Below are 18,091 nucleotides of genomic sequence, written 5' to 3'. Positions count from 1 at the left end.
TCTATATGAAAATGTCTTATACGTGAATAACTGTAAATATGAGAATTCACAAATAGAGTGGATATTCAATAAGTTGATTCTGAGTTCATTGTTAAATAAAGCGTAAAGGTTGGAACAGTGGTATTAGAATTCAAACTATTTTTAAAAAGTTTTATGAGTGAGTGATTGAATGCTAACAGATTGAAGTTCAATAAACAGAAAACATATTTAAAATACCATTTAGGGAAAGATTAGTTGGGTGCCTATGATCAGATTATGATCGAGGGCACGAAGAGAATAAGAAGCACCCCAAAGGTTAGAAGGGTAGGGTACTTTTAAAAGTGAACAAATAGGTGAAAATGTAGCATATGAAGTGGTGAGAATTTGTTTCACCTTCTCTAAACCATAATTTCTAGCTCCCTAGCTTAATCAAACAGAGGGACATAAAAAATAATGAAGGTTCAAAGCAAGATCACATAGATGATCCAGGGGCTTAGAAATTAACATTTCAAAACAAGGACATTGTTTCAGTTGAGGAAGATGCCTAGGGACAAATGAACAATTGTGTTCAATAATAGATATGGCTGTTATTTAGATTTTGGTCTCCAAGTTAAAAAGGAAAAAAGGGCTCAATGTCTAATGAAATGAATTTAAATAATTAGAAAAAATATCTGAGAATGATGGTAATGGGATATTAGAATGGTTTTTCTGGGAAACGTGCTGTATCTCCCTGGCTTGGAGATCATTAATGATATTACATGAGAGATTATCATGAGTCTTGAATGGCTTTGATTCACTCAAATTTGGGGATGTATGGGTGATTTTTCAAAGTCCTAAGTCTCCAACCTTGGAAAAAAATCAAAAGTGCACAATTTAGTTTAATTGCCACAGGGAAATAACACAGGAACATTTTATTTCATAAATGTATTAATTTCCTGGTTTTTTAAAATCAACTTGACATGAACAGATTCTAATTATGTTTGTCATCAGCCATTGTTAAATTTCTATTCAGTAATGTTCAAAGGAAAATAGAATTATAAGTGAGGTTTTAGAATTGTTCATTCACCAGGAAGTGGCTTAAAAACACCATCTACATTTGGTAAAAAGCAAACAAGAAAAATATGGTTATACTTCTAAATTCCCCTGCTTGACCAAACATCTATACATCTCTGGAATCACTTTTGGAACTGTTGCTAAGGTCACAACTCTTATAAACTTTACCCTAAAAACTTAGTCACACCTCAACTGTGTGGGAAAAGTGAACAGCAGTCAAGTCATTTTGAGAGTATTTTTTACATTGTTTAAAATATATACATTAAAAGAATCCTTGAAAAAAGATTTAGCAATTTGGGGAAGCAGTTGGCACTGCATGTAGTTTAAGAAAGACTAAGAAAGATTTTTATGTTATGACTGAGCCTTCTAAATTTTGTATATGCCCAATCAATTTTGAATATAGTAGGTTTTAGGAAAGAAATAAACAAGAATCTAACCCTTAGATTAGATTTGTAATAGATGAGATTACTCTTTGGTTTGGAAAAAAAAAAAAAACCCAAAATTTGAACCATGATATTTGGAAGTTATATATTTCCAAGTTATATGAATTCAAATGAATTAGAGGGGAAAAAAAAAGGAAACTAGACCTGAATTTTCAAACTTTTCTCAAATTTTATGTAGATTTTTAGTAGGTAATTATTGTATTTGAATAGAAATATCTTATTTCATACATTCATGTGAATTCCTCATTTAAATAAATAATTTAAAACACATCAGGATGAATTCTTTGTGGCTACAGACAGCCTTTGGTTTAAGTTTTACCCTAGGGGTGAAAAAAAAAGGTTGTTTAAAAGTTTTGTCTTGCCAGTTTTATATAAAGCAAGAGAAAATGCAATCTAACAAGATAGTCAGGTTGGATAATTCCACTTCTTCCCTAATTAAACATCCCAACAGCATGAGATAGGCTTTTAGAGATAGGCTTTCCTTATTATTGTTTTAATTCCTCCCCCCGCCCCCCAAAAAATAACTAAGGAAGACCTTTTCTATTGTTTCAGTCTAGGAACAAAAGTTAGTATTTTCAATGGCTTTGTATAGCCAACTTGTACCATGCCAAAACACAAAACATGGCTTTCACACTCAGAGAGTTGAGTCAATGGGAGGAGATGTGGGCAAAGGCCCCTTAGCAGGGAGGCAGCAACATGTCAGTGCCTTTCCATTGCACTAACGTCTATTCTGTGGAATACTCAGACATCCTAGCATGACTTTTTGGTTGACAAAGAATGCCTGTGTGTTTCACTTTAGAAAGCAATTACATAATAAGCTAGTGTATTTTCTACTCGTTTCAGTTACACATAGCTAAAACAAGATATATTGGAAACTTAGTAAAAACCTTTCACTATATTTCAATATGACATGGCTCTACTTTGAATATACTCCCCCAAGTTCTAGGAAATTTTTGTTTTGCTATCACAATACAGACCAGTAAAAGTCACAGTGAGACTCTAGACTACTTGCTTGTTTGACCAAGCAAATTCTACAAGCATACTGTGTGGCTACAACTGCTAAAGTAACTTAAGGACATCTGATAATTTTAAATAAGTAAATCATGTATGGATAAATGTTACTTAAGATCAGTTTTAAGTAGCAAACCAAATTGAAAGTAGGCTATGTTACACCTTGCAAACAACATATACTGCACTTCAATATGTACTACAGAATTAATGATGAGAAGGCACGTATTTCCATGACCTGAAATAAAATAAGATAAATGGAGATTTTTATTTACAGCATGGTTCCTTGTTAGGAATTAATTGAACATTATGATTATCCATCTCGGTTCCAAGTACTCACCTGCAATTACTGAAATTTGAATTCTCCGCCATTTCAAAGAAAGACATACCAAAGACAAAAGAAGCAGAATTCAAGAATTCAACTCAGCTATAGTTGGCCTCAACATTATAGCACCAACACTCTAATTACATTTAAGGACTGCAATTAATGTTAAAAAAAAAAAAAACTAATCGGAAATGTGTTCTCTGGTTCTAGGTGCAATGGAAGCACTGTTAAGACCTCAACTCGACATTTCCTTATCACTTCAAAAACAGCATTTGTCAGACTTCCTCCTGTTTTAACCATATTGCTGCTGTTCCATTTATTTGCCTTCAGAAGTCATTGAACTGTTTCCATTCTGTGCACACACGGCAAGACATGAGATCCATTCCCATCAGTTGAACACCAATGCATGTCTTCGAAGTATGTTTTAAAAATCTGTAATTTTTAAAAAGGTAGCAAACACTTACGTTTAAAGCAGTAGGCATCAAATCTGCTATCAGGGGGAGGGAAGCCTGTCTGGTTCTCAAAACGATACAGGGTTCTCACCCCAAGTAAACCACCTCCACACTGGGCCCTGGCCACAGTCACAGGATGGCGAACGCTGGCATCCGACAGCCACCCATAATCGCACTGGTCAAAGCCATTCCTCCAAGCCGCTTGGAGTTCCCCCACTGTCGCCAGCCGGGCATCCTGGTTTTCACACTCTTCTTCAGCCTCCTCAAAGGTAAATTTATTGGGGGCAGTGATATGGAACACGTCACCTGGAATAAGAAGAGAGTAAAAACAAAACAAAACTCTAAGTTTTACTATTCATTCCTTTCCAGTTTATGGGTGGGTGGGGCGAGGTAGAAGGATATAATACTTTTTTCATGGTAAACCCGCAGCTTCTGATACTTTAAAGCAGTAAACATAACAATTACCCAATTTCGGTACTATTCATGTATAATAAGAAATAACACATACCAGAAAAGTTCATATATATTTACTTTATTATCAGATGACTGTTTTTATGGCCTACGGATATACAGAAGCAATCATTTGATAATAAGTTATGATAAATTCTTTAAAATGAACAGACCTTTCCAATGGATTCTTTGGATTACTATCTGGAAAATGAGTTTTCTCTTCAGTGAAAAAGCCTGCAATGTACTTAACAATGCATGCTGGAAAGGGAAACTGTATTGAAATGTCACCAAGGTTATTTCACTTTGGTCAACCTGAAAGCAAACAATAGTTCTCAGACCTTCCTTCTCACATATCTCTACCATCAAAATGGATTCACTCCTATCAAATTAAACAACAAAACAAGAAAAACTACAAGGTTTGAAGGTAGGAAGAGACAGAAGCAAGATGGAATGCTGTTATATGTGAGGCCTGCTGGGGCTGTGTGATTGTTATGTCAGCCGGGGCTCAGAGTGAATGGAGGCCAACATCAGCTTCCACTCAACTGGTCAAAGTGACCAAAGTCCCCTGAAGGAAGGGGCACCTTTTTCTTTTCTACTTACTCTGTCCATGGTGAATACCTCTTGCAATCTGTCTGTCCTTTTTCCAGTTCTCACAAAGATAACTACATATGCTAGCAGGGGTGCTAACTAGGGTTGAGAAACTCCTACATTTGTTTATTGATTAACAAAGAAAGGCTGAACATTTACTTTGTTCATCACCAGGCCCAACTGGCAGAGAATATGTTCATTATAATTTAACATGTCACAATAAAATATTCCGGAAACGTGAGAGAGTTTGTTAAATTGGTACTTGGACAGCTAACAAAACAATTGGCTGAAATAAATTCAGTGCAAATCAAATGATGCTTTTCACAGTTGAGTACAAGTGGCTCAAAGACAGAGGCAGAAGTAGAGAATACCTAAGCTAATCCATCAGGCAGGAGGAATATAAAATGTGGCAGAGAGGAAGAAGCTAAAATATCAATAGTCCATCACTGCAGCAGCCGCGGGTCCTGTTTCTGATTCTGTGATATATTAGACAACGGGGACTCTAGAGCTCTCATGATTCGGATCCTCACCTGACTAAATCCAGATGTAACAAGCATTTGTTAAAAATGAATAGAGCCATTACTCTCTCTGAGTGTGCGATAGCTTTCTAAAACAAGAAAAATTAGTCACGGGAAAAATGGCCAAATCACACATATCAATTTTTGTCAGTCTAAATCTAAAATTGCTGCTAAGGAAACTAGGCCAAATCCCTACAAGAGCTATTTGAAGAAGAGAGAGAAAATGACTTTTACCTGGCTGAAAAGAGTAAGGTAGACGTGAGAATAGGTTTTTGTCCTTAATTGTCTAGGCTGGCAAGGTCAGTAATCTCAGATCCAAAAATACACTACAGCAACATAGGTTCCTCCTCCCCATTCCTGCACTATCTCCCTCCCTAACAAGCTGTAAAAGCATAAGAGTCACAGTACCAGTTACGTAGCATGTATCAATGATGCTTGTTAAGTGAACGGAATTTCAAGTTCTTGCTAAGAAACAAGGTGCTATTTTTCTTCCATCCTTCCCAAGCAGCACATTAAAAACAGCTCACTGAAGCAGACCTTTGGGTATAGCTGCTGTCCAGAACAGCTGATTCATCTCACCTATGGATTTGGCTTAAAGCAACACAGGGAAAGGCAGACAGACTGTGTCTGTGTCCTCCAGTGGCCTCATTCACTTCAAAGGAATGCAAGTGTGAACATGGGCTGCGTGCCAATTCGTTTTCCTCCAAGGTAGAACACTTGCATTTGTTATTACAGCTGGAATATCACTCTATTGCCTTAGTTTCCTACGTCCTGACGTACTGCGACTTGGAGGCAAAATTTACTGTTCTTTTAAAGTAATAAGAGTGATCAGCCAACCAGAGCAGGGCAAAGAAATGTAACCGATTGAGTAAAACTCTGCTACTCCAAGCAGCAATGTTAGTCTAGATGTTGGGGGAAATCAACTTCTCCAAAAATGGCCAGACCAAACGGCTAATGAAAAAAAAATAACAGCACGATTTCATGGGTAACTGGTTTCCCTGTTTTAAACCGCAAACATGTCTGGGGTAATAAAAGAAAGAAAGGTTTCAGAAGATGCTGATAGGTTACAAAGAGAATTCCCTTATTATTATTAAATTAATAAAGACCTACCCTTATAGAACTTTTCATATAGAAACTCTTGTTAAATCTGACATTATATCACAATATCAATTATTTAATTCATTTGCAGGATACAATTTCCATCCATCTATCCAATACTCATAAAATAATCATTTTACTTATTTGATTAAATTCTATAATTCCTAAAGTCATCTATTTTCCTTTATATGTAGGAATTTTTCCAACACTGCAAAAAAAAAAATGTCGAAAAAGATATCACCATGAGGTTTCATTTAACTCAGTTGAAAATAAAAATAGTTAACTGGCATTGAGTTTAGTTTAAAGTGACAATCAAAATAATTCATTTATAAATATATATATGGCAAATTGTTTTATTTCAAGATGAGCAAAAGAAAACAAAAATATTTATTTTAACTCATTTCTAAAAAGTAAATATTTAACACCTCCTAAATCACGATTTAACATGTTTATGTTATGTTATGTTAACATGTTAACATGTTCATGTTTAACATGAACATTATTTTGCCCACTTCAAAAATCTAATAATATAGTAAAGTATCCACACTACAGAATTATCTTACTGTATCTTGAAGCTGTTAGAATGACCAGTCAGTCTATACCAAAAATGAGAAAAATTAACTTATTCAAACTTTTCCCTTCCTATGTATCAACCTCAAAATATTAGGGCCAGGACATCTTATACTTTTTAAAAATATTCCAGAATGTCCTAGCAACAGTTTTATATAGAAACCCAAACCAGAAAAAAAGAATAGGTGAGTCAAAGGGAACGCAGAGTAGTAATTGAACTAGTTCATATTACTAAGTGTCTTTGATTCCTAACACACCTATAACTCCAGTCAAGTATTGTTGTATTCACTACATGCCTGTTGTTTTTTTTTTAGTTTTTTTCAATGTTTATTTATTTAAGAGAGACGGAAGAGACAGAGCTTGAGTAGGGAAGGGGCAGAGAGAGAGGGAGACACAGAATCTGAAGCAGGCTCCAGGCTCCAAGCTGACAGCACAGAGCCCAACACGGGGCTCGAACTCACAAACCATGAGATCATGACCTAAGCTGAGGTCAGACACTTGAACTGACTGAGCCACCCACGCGCTCCTATATGCCTAGTTTTAATTAGACAATCCTTTGGCATTTCTAACATAATATAAGTGTAGGTAACCTGTTGTTTAAATCAGGATTAACCTTTTAAAAGCTTATTTTTTTAATGTTTATTTATTTTTTGAGAGAGAGACACAGAGAGAGCAAGTACAAGCAGGGAAGGGGCAGAGAGAGGGAGAGACACAGAATCCGAAGTAGGCTCCAGGCTCTGAGCACAGAGCCTGATGTGGGGGTCAAACCCACAAACCATGTGATCATGACCTGAGCTGAAGTCGGCCGCTTAACCGACTCAACCACCCAGGCATCCCTAAAAGTTTATTGTTGAAGATGTGGATCAGAAAGGCTGTTAACTTATGGTCCACGTTCAATGAACATAATTTCCCAAAATGTCTTGTGTTGAAAACTGGTGACCCCTGAGATGTGAGCAGGTGTTCTACAGAAAAGAGGTTGCAAGGACAACTGCATTTAGAAAACAAATACAATTCATATGACAGTTTTTTTCTATGCAAGACTTATCAGAGCATTTAGTATTATAGTATTTATTGATAGTCCCCACAAGGAAGTCATGATGTGTAAACCATTTGACTGGAGAACTTTCTTTTACTCAAAGAATACTAATTAAGTCCCTGGATCTGTTTCACAGCATTGTTTTCCAAACTCAGCAAATCCACAGCAAGTATAACTTAGTGTTATGTTTCTGGTTGCCTATGTATCAACCTGATTTAAGATAGAAGCAAAGGGGGCGCCTGGGTGGCGCAGTCGGTTAAGCGTCCGACGTCAGCCAGGTCACGATCTCACGGTCCGTGAGTTCGAGCCCCACGTCAGGCTCTGGGCTGATGGCTCAGAGCCTGGAGCCTGTTTCCGATTCTGTGTCTCCCTCTCTCTCTGCCCCTCCCCCGTTCATGCTCTGTCTGTCTCTGTCCCAAAAATAAATAAACGTTGAAAAAGAAAAAAAAAAAAAAGATCCTTTAAGATAGAAGCAAAGTAAACCAGGTAACCAAACAGCATCAAAGCAGGAGCCAAAAAACTAGAGTACAAAGCAAAGGGCACATGAGGTTCATTGCCTCCCACGGTTGCATCAAAGACTGCCAGTGAGCACAGGAGGCTGGGGAGAGCAGGGAGCCTTGATGAAGCGTCTAAGATGGTATTTAAAAGCTGAACACACAAATTCATTTCTTAAAAAAATATCTTTTGGTGGCACCTGGGTGGCTTAGTTGGTTGAACTTCTGACTCCTGATTTTAGCTCAGTTCACAATCTCACAGTTCATGGGATTGAGCTACGTGTTGGGCTCTGTGCCAGACAGCAAGGAGTCTGCTTGGGATTCTCCCTCTCCTCTCTCTCGCCCCCTCTCCCTGCTTGTGCTCTTCTGTCTCTCTCTAAAAATAAATAAATAAACATTTTAAAAATATCTTTTTGAAAAAAAGTAAACCAAGCAAGAGCTGATAAAAGCACAGGCTTTCTCCTCAAAAATAAATTGTAGGCACAGAGCTTTCCCACAGAAAGAAAGCATAGCCCATAAGAAAAAAGAACTGCAGATTCTAAGCTAAACATTGACCACTTTTACACTGAGAAAGCAGTCAAGATGTTAAGATTTTCAATGTCTCCACTGATCTACTTTCAGTTTTTAAAGCCATAGTCAGGAATTATTTATAGGTCAAATGATGTGTTCTAAACTATAACACAGTGGAATCAAATGAGACAGATATAAAGCCTGGACCAGTAAGAATAATGTAACTCCAGCCTTGGTCCAAAAATGAATGATCATAAGAGGATGCACCAATACATAAAGTCTAAAGTTCAGAGGCAAAGGCAAATCCAGAACCAAGGAAACAAGACAAAGAGAAAGCAAACATGGGAAATCAAGCAAAGCAACTCAGTGCTTTTACTTAGTTTCTCTCTCTGCAACATGACTTAATTGGTCAGGTTGTAGAAGTTTCCACCCCGAAGGTATCCTAAAGGCACCTTTTTGCCTCTGATGTAGGTAGTAAAATTTCCTTCTGAATCACAGCAGAATTTTGTGAGAGAAAATGCCTATCTTACGAACATAGGACAGGATTGTGTTCTATTTCTATACCTCAATACTTATAACTGAGCCATTTAATGTATTTTAGATTTACTGGATAGCTGCCTTCCTGGAAGGCAAACATACTTGTATAAGTTGAGGATGAGTCAACTGTCTCACTTCTAGAAGTAGCCTCATCAAAGTAGCTACACCTAGAAGATGCTTACTATCAAATTTATAACTAGAGCACAGATTTGGAAGGTGTTTCTAAATGTTATCCACCTATGAGAGAATACTTAATTTTTCTTGAAAGAGAGCAAATGAAACATGAAGAAATAAATATACAAAATGTTTTACATACACAAAACAATACATTACTTACCATAAAATGACAAGTTCATTTAAGTTAGTATAAGTAAGAATTCATTAAGGTGTATACATATATGCTCACATTAGTAACACATAAGATATAACGATGCAGAACAGAGGATTTCACACATAGTATAATTTACATATCCATTTGAAAAACACATATGCAGTATCTTAATGCATATTTTTCCAAAATCTCAACTTAAATGTTAACTTAAATTATTCCTGTTATTTTAACTTTCTAGGGATGTCCTAGAAGGAACTGGAAGATACTGCTTGTGAGACTTTAATATCTGGTGACATCCCACAAATTAAATTTACCTTAACTGTGGGAATTAACACCACCAGAAATATTGAGAAAATAAAATACTTTCATTTGACAACTAAATGCTACAAGACTCCCTGGAAATTGGACCATGCGTGTTCTTTTCCCACACTTCTGACTGCTAAATGGACAAGTGGCTTCTTGGCAGACTAAAGAATGACAAAGACTAAAAGGCAAGCGATGATGAAAACAAATCAAACGTTTAAAATGACCCACATCATTCCAAAGCTAGAGTTTATACCCAGGAGTAACTTGGAAAAATTATTAAAGAGCCGGACCTAGAGCAAAGCTACAATAAGAGTGTTCCCTCTTGCTGACAATTCCTTATGAATACCAAGGAGGAAAAGGGAATTGGCAGGGGCAGGTCATATTCAATTCTCTCCTGGACTAAGCCGACAGAGAGTCAAAGCTGAGATCTCATCAGTTTCCTCACTGGGTATGTTTGCTGGGTAGTGTGATAAATGGTTTTTTTTTTTTCCTGTTTATTTGTGCTTATAACCCTTTTATTGTAAATTGTCCAGTCTGAAAATAAGTACTTATAAAAGAATCATGATTCACTTTACTCATTTGAGAACAGAACTCTCTGTCTTTCACTTTAAGGAAGGTTAAGATTTATCAATGTGACTATATTTCCTCGCTATTTAAGTGAAAATAAGTGATAAATGTATGCAAAGTAGCTACAGTGCGTGAGGTGGAAGTAGCCACATGGGATGAACTTCTAAATACTGATATAATAAAACCACTTATGGCAAGTTTCCTGGTGATGAGAGTAAGTCAGCACAATTATTATTAGCTTTGAAGTTTGGGATTTTTAAGTTTCAAAGGAGGTTTCTCTTTTCTTTTTCTTCCTCTGTCTCTCTCTTGCCCTCTTTCACTCTCTTATTCTTGCTCTCTCTTTTTTTGCCTGTGTCTATATAGACATGATCAAAGCATCGAAGACTAATGCTCATTATTCTCTGGGTCACAAAATCCATTGGCTGTATATGCTTGATGAACAGCTAACACACTGCTAAATAATCTTGACGACTGATATTTGAAGGTCATTCAAAGTCACGTCAATTCCCCTAAGATATGCTCTTTCACTGCACAGAGACCACCCTTCTGTTAATAGTGACAAGCAAACCTCTGAGGCTGCCACCGTCACCTCACTCCATTTCTAGTGGTAGGCAGGCATTATTTCTAATTTGGAGATAATGAGACTGGAAAGCCCGATCAGCACTTTTCAGATTTCTCACTTGTTTTCAGACTGAAGGAGAAACATGATGTGGCTTGAGATAAAGCTTTGAACTTTTTAACTTTTAATTAATTATTTAAAAAAATTGTCATCCGTTGGCTGTGATCGTTAACATGCTCCAAATCAGATAACATTCATGAGACAAGGAATCTACATATATGTCAATGCATTATTATACAAGATTTCATGTATATCAATTTGAGACAGGAAGCCTCACTAAAATTTAAACATATTTTTATGGTTTTCAGGATGTCGGATCTCATTCTTTCCTACTGACAGAACAGTAAGGTTTTAATTAGAGTGAGAAAGAGGTTCTGAAACATTTCTGGGTGTCTGAGTCTTCAAAATATATAAGAGATTGAATGTGCTATTCGATTTGACAGGCACAGTATGGCTGCAGGTCTACACAGGCGGATCAGCCTAGTTTGGCTTTTTTTTTTTTTTTTTTAACTTTTCACAGCTGAAAGGTAAATGGTCACTGTATTTCCAAAGACATTCTTTTGATTCAGAACTCCAAGAGATCTTGACATCAAAACCTTACAGCAAATGACTGTCACATGCTTCAAGGGGTGTATGACATGACAAGTCTACTTCCTTACGATAAGATTACAAATGAAAGGGACTATACATAGAAAATCCTAAGGATTCTGTTAAAAGGTTATTAAAACTGGGGCGCTGGGGTGGCTCAGTTGGTTAAGCGTCTGACTTCGGCTCAGGTCATGATCTCATGGTTCGTGGGTTTGAGCCCTGTGTTGGGCTCTGTGCTGACAGCTTGGAGCCTGGAGCCGGCTTTGGATTCTATGTCTCCCTTTCTCTGCTCCCCCATCACTCATGCTCTTTCTCTCTCTCAAAAATAAATAAACATTAAAAAAAGTTATTAAAACTAATAAACAAGTTCAGCCAAGTTGCATGATACAAGATACATGACCAATATATAAAAATCAATTGCATTTATATATACTTCCAATAAACAATCAGAAAAAGGAGTAAAGAAAATTCCATTTCCATTTGCATCAAAAAGAATAAAATATTTAGGAGTAAATTTGATAAAAGTACTGCAAAACTTATACTCTGAAAGCTATAAAGTGCTGTTGAAAGAAGTTAAAGTAGGTCTTAAGAAATGGAAAAGCATCCCATATTCATTGATCAGAAGATTTAATATGGTTAAGATGGCAATATATCTCAAAGTGATCTAGAGATTCGATGCAATCTACATCATAATCCCAGCTGGCTTCTTTGTAGAAACTGACAACCTCATCCTAAAATTCAGATGGGAACTCAAGGGACCCAAAATAACTAAAATAATTTTGAAAAAGAACATAGTTAGTGGTCCCTCACTTTCCAATTTCAAAATTTACTACAAAGCAACTGTAACCAAGACAATGGGGTACTGACATAAGTACAGACGTATAAATCTGTGGAATAGAATGGAAAGTCCAGAAATAAATCTGTATGTCTATGATCAGTTGATTTTCAAAAAGGTACCAAGGTCATTAAATGGTGGAAAGAATAGTCTTTTCAACAAATGATGCTGGGACAACTGGATATCCACAAATATAAGAATGAATTTGGACACTTATCTCGCACTACATATAAAAATTAACTCAAAATTGATCAAAATAAGCTTAAAACTTAAAACTTACAAAACTCTTAGAAGAAAACACAGAAGCAACTCTACATGACTAAGGACTTGGCAGTGTCTTCCTTAGATATTACATTTACAGCACCAACAACTGAAGGAAAATAGATACATAGGACTTTATTAAAACTGAAAAATTTTGTGCATCACAGGGCCCTACTGAGAAAGTAAAAAGACAACTCACGGAATGGGAAAAAATATGTGCAAACCTTCTGATAAGATATTTGAATCTAGAGTGTATAAATAACCCAACAACAAAAAGACACCCCAATTAAAAATGGGCAAATGTTCTGAATAGACATTTTTTTAAATTGAGATTTAGCTGACATACATTATATTCATTTCAGGTGTACAACATCATGATTCGCTATCTGCACATATCGTGAAATGATCACCACAATAAGTCTAGGTAACATCCATCACCATACATAGTTACAGACATTTTTTCTTGTGAAGAGAACGTTTACGATTGACTGTCTTAGCAACTTTCAGACATGAAATATATTATTTACTATGGTTGTCATGCCATACATTACACCCCATGACATTCATTTTACAGCTGGACTGAATAGACATTTCTGTAAGAAAATATATAAATGGCCAATAAGTACATGAAAAGTTGCTTAACATCATTAGCCATTAGGTAAATACAAATTAAACCCACAATGAGATATCACTGAATACCCATTAGGATGGCTATCATCAAAATTTCAGATAAAAATGAGTGTTGGCAAGAATGTGAAAGAATCAGGACCCTAATATAGTGCTGGTGAGAGCTTAAAATGGTGTGGCCATATTGAAAACCAGTCTAACAGTTCCTCGAAAATTTGAAAATAGAGTTACCATTTAACCAAGCAGTTCTAATCATGACAACATAATCAGTAAACAAATTATCACTCAAATAAGAATTAGGATATTCTTATATGAGAAATCAGAGATTTGCAGGAGCTTGGAGAGCACATCATCCCTTCTTTACTGGTAAGAGCACTGTTGCTCCGCTGGGGAATCTGTGGTTGGCCAAAAGAGTTTACTATAGTGGAATAGGAAACAGGGCATATCCAATTATTTAACCTTTCCTCATGGCAAACAGTAGGGTAAAGAAAAAAAACAACAACAACAATAACTGTCTGACAACGATTTCATGAGGATTAACCTAAACAATAATACACCCATACAATAGTTTCCTTCCTTACCCTACCTATGGAGCTATTTCACAGTCAATCTATTGAAATCATTGTAGTGAATGGGGACATCATTTTCCAGAGGTGCTGCCAGTGTGCCATGCTTTGTCACTTTTTTCACTGGCTCTTAGCTATGCTATGCAAACACTTAAGCAGAAAGAACTTGAAGTTCAGTTTCAGGCCCTTAGCAAGACATGTTAATTTCCAAAGCCTATGTCAGAAGCCACAGCCCCAGCTATGATCTATGGTTCTGTGAGTTCTTCAGAGAATAAATGAAGTTTTCAGCATCTTCTAGCACCAAACCAAAGTGAACCAAAGTGAAGAGGTTCTGTAATCCAGAACCAATATTTGAACCATCCATTGAACCACAGTGTGCGGGAAGCTCTTCTAGCTGACATGGGACTTAAAATTAAAAAAAAAAAAAAAGTTTATTTATTTTGAGAGACAGAGAGAGAGGGAGAGAGTGCACACAAACAGGGGAGGGGCAGAGAGAGAGAGAGGGAGAGAATCCCAAGCAGGCTCTGCCCTGTCAATGCAGAGCCTGACACAGGGCTCAATCTCACAAACTCTGAGACCTGAATCAAAGTCAAGAGTCAGATGCTCAACCTACTGGGGTACCCAGGCACCCCATTGACATAGGACTTTTTAACTGAATAAGGCCAGTATCATGGATTCTTAGATATCTCCCACCAGTGAAATATTTTGTAGATTACATGCTGTAAATTCCACTGAAATTAAAAGTCAATCTGAGAATCTGCCAGCAGGAAATCATACAATTTCAAGATATGATATCTGATTTTTGTCCAATCAAAGCCTCCAAAAAAGTCTGAACTAAGATCTGCTCTAAGACCTGTTTAATGACATTTGGGTCTTTCCCTAAATTTTTAGCTTTGCATATCTAAAGAAGATCATATGATAACAAAAAGGAAAAGATTATTTTTTGGTTCTAGGCCAAACACAAGGATGACATAAAAGAATTAAACAAGTCATGGAGGTGACAGAACTATACTGGACTAAAAAGATTTTTTTATGTTTATTTTTTAGAGAGAGAGAGAGAGATAGCATGAACAGGGGAAGGGCAGAGAGAGAAAGGGACAGAGGATCCTAAGCAGGCTCTGTGTTGACAGCTGAGAGCCCTGTGTGGGACTCAAACTCACAAACTGTGAGATCATGACCTGAGCTGAAGTTGGACGCTTAACTGACTGAGCCACCCAGGTGCCCCAGAACTATACTGGACTTTGACATGAGGAAGCAATCTAAAAATGAATGGGTACAAAGGAACCAATCCCAGACAGGATGATTGGCTGGGGTGGCAAGAAAGGGAAATTACTGTAAGAAGTTGAAGAAGAGAAAGTATTTCTAGGAAGGAATGCTTTCTAAGAGACCAGGGAGAAGTGTGAGAGGAACAGTTAGTATCGTGGTCGTCCAAAAGGATTAAAAAAACCCCACAAAAACATTCTTAGTAAATTTGGTGAACAAGGGGTGCCTGGGTGGCTCAGTTGGTTAAGTGTCAAACTTCGGCTCGGGTCATGATCTCACAGTTCATGAGTTTGAGCCCTACCTCTGGCTCTGTGCTGACAGCTGGGAGCCTGAAGCCTGCTTTGGATTCTGTGTCTTCCTCTCTCTCTGCCCCTCCCCGACTCACGCTCTGTTTCTCTCTCTCTCTCTCTCTCTCTCAAAAATAAATAAACATTAAAAAAATTTGGTGAACAAAGTGAAGCATTTTTTTCAAATACAGAAATGGAAAGGTGGTGGTAATTGTATTTGAGAAAAGACAAAATTGGAAGAAATAATGCAATCACCACCAAGTTATTTCTTAAGTAATTATTATGTATCTATTACTGGAATAGGTTCTTCATTGCAATTGAGAGAGGTATAGAAGATGTTTATGGCCTTATCTCTACCATGAGTTACAGAAGTTTTGCAGAAACAAAACTAACAGGTCACATTTTGTATTCAGTGCCTATAAAGCAACTAGAGAACAATTAAATGCCAAGCATGTGGAACTATGAAAAGTGGGAATTCAGAGTAAGAAAATCACAGTGTGAGCTGTAAGAGCCAAAGATGGGCTCTTGGGAGCAGTAAGTTTTCCAGGCGTCTGGGCGGCTCAGTCAGTTAAGCATCTGACTTTGGCTCAGGTCATGATCTCACGGTTCATGGGTTCTAGCACCAAGTTTGGCTCTGTGCAGACAGCTCAGAGCCCGGAGCCTGCTTTGGATTCTGTGTTTCCCTTTCTCTCTGCCCCTCCCCTGCTTACGCGCACTCTCTCTCTCAAAAAAAATGTAAAAAACGAAGAAGAAAAAGCAGTTAAGTTTTCAGGTACAGGGAAGAGTGGAAGAGCAGAGTGTCAGAAAGCTCATGCTCTCTGAGAGGGTCAAAGCAGACCTATGGGTAGCAGCAAGCACAGGATCTTCAGAGGGCCTATGCACACACCATGTTGGAAAGAGGGAAATAAGTTTGGATTGGTTGTTCTCCAGCCAGGTTGGAGGGCTTCATAGATCATGCAGAGTTTATATTTGAGGAGGAAGAGGACAGAAAATTCACTACACGATGCTGAGTAGAAGACTAACATAGGAAGAACATGGCCATGGTGTTTGAGTACTTTGATGGTCATCAAACAGGCCCCTTGAAGATCTGCTAAAGGCATAGGGATTATTTGTGAGAACCAATTAGATACAGGAATAATTTCACAAACTAGAAATAGGAGTATGGAATTCAGAAGAAAATTCAGGCCTAAACGTGCAAAACTAGAAACTAACATCTTCATTTTCACTTGTTATTTTGATGTACTTTTGTGCCTCATTCATCCTACAAGGAATATTTTATCTACAATAGAACAAATGTGAAATTAAATTAATGAGGAAATTGTAGCAATGAAAATTTGGGAACCAACTAGAATAATGCTAAAGCCTAGAGAGGCGTGAAGTTATTCAAGGGGGAAGTGCAAAGCACGGCGAGTCGAGTGAGCACTTCTGGTTTGGAGGTTAATTCAAGAATTCATACATTTATTCAACTCTGTCTATGGAGTCCCTACTATGTGCCAAGGACATAGTGGGGATATACATGGTTCCTTTCCTCCCAGAAGTCACAGTCTTACAGGAGAGAGAGAGGCATAAGCAAACATTGTGGGGGTGGAGGTGCTTATAGTCATACACTCAAGGTTTAGAGATATAAGGGTGATCAAGGTCAACTAGGACTTAGGAAGCAGATATGAGATTAAGGAGAGAGTCCATAAAAATGAAAGAGAACATGAAATGTGAAAGACACATCAAAGTTCTGGGAACCTTGTGTGGAAGCCAGGAAATCAGAATGGTAGGGTAATAGTTACTTCAGGTAAAATAATAGCCAAATGGTAGGATTACAAAGAAAACATAGGCCATAGAAGGACAGGATGTAAGTCCCCAAGCAAGAAGATCATAGGTCAATAATTTGTTGAATGTATGGTTGAGACTGGAAGCATTGACTCAATTGCAAGGAAATTAAGTGGGGTCAACCTTGAAAATGAAAGCAGTTTGACCTCACCTACAACCCTATGATTTATCTGCAAGGAAAATTAAACACCTTTATAAAAGGAAACTTTTCTTACAAGGACCTGCTACCGTAAAGAAATCAAATAAACAGTCAATCTATTAATTTTATTAAAAAGCAAGCAAAGATTCCTTAAGCGGTTGAGTGGGGTTTTTAGATGAAATATTTACATTGTACTCCATTGTTTCCAACATTATCTTATCTAACTTATTTAGGAATTATTTTTTGCTATGATACAAATATTTCCTATCAAACTGCCAATCTTCAGCACAGAAATGCATTAATTCACAAAGCACTTTCAGAATTATTTAAATCTCCCACTAGCAAAGTAGACATGTTTATGCGCCCATGACCTTCTGTGGGGAATCATACACCAGATTAATTCCTGAACACTGTGACTTAAGAAGCTAAAGTTCTAATCAGAGAATACTTGTTGTAAACAATTTAAGAGGAATAACATAGGAATTCTTTTTGCCACTGTACTAATTTTAATTCTTCACTAATGTTCAAGCAACTTATCATGTTCAAAATGACGACATGAAAGTCACCCTTCTTCATAAAGTGACCCATTTCCAGTTATTTTCTATATACCTCAAAATACCATGGCTCTGACTTTGACAGAGCATTGCACTCAGAACATCTTAGGAAAATTCTAGTTTTAAGAAACTTCCAGAGAAGAAATTTTATAGTCTGTGAGGATTATTTCTGTATTTAGCAGTATTCATTGTCAGAAAAAATGTCCTTATAGTGAACCTAATTCACAGAGTTGCAAACTTTTTATTTTTTTATGTTAGAAAAA

General features: G+C 37.0%; 1 protein-coding gene across 3 annotated transcripts in view; it reads right to left on the bottom strand.

Moving 5' to 3' along the window:
* The window catches only part of VCAN (versican), a 120,195-nt gene that overhangs the window by 77,123 nt on the left and 24,981 nt on the right, over window positions 1-18,091 (bottom strand). For all 3 annotated transcript variants that reach the window (XM_030324106.1, XM_030324100.2, XM_030324113.2), the window contains exon 6: window positions 3,273-3,566. In XM_030324106.1, coding sequence (XP_030179966.1) covers window positions 3,273-3,566 — 294 coding nt within the window. The remainder of the gene's footprint in view (window positions 1-3,272; window positions 3,567-18,091) is intronic.

This window comes from Lynx canadensis, chromosome A1 (assembly GCF_007474595.2).
Source record: "Lynx canadensis isolate LIC74 chromosome A1, mLynCan4.pri.v2, whole genome shotgun sequence".
Classification (NCBI taxonomy): Eukaryota; Metazoa; Chordata; class Mammalia; order Carnivora; family Felidae; genus Lynx; species Lynx canadensis.
This window is presented reverse-complemented; position numbering and strand designations above follow the sequence as displayed.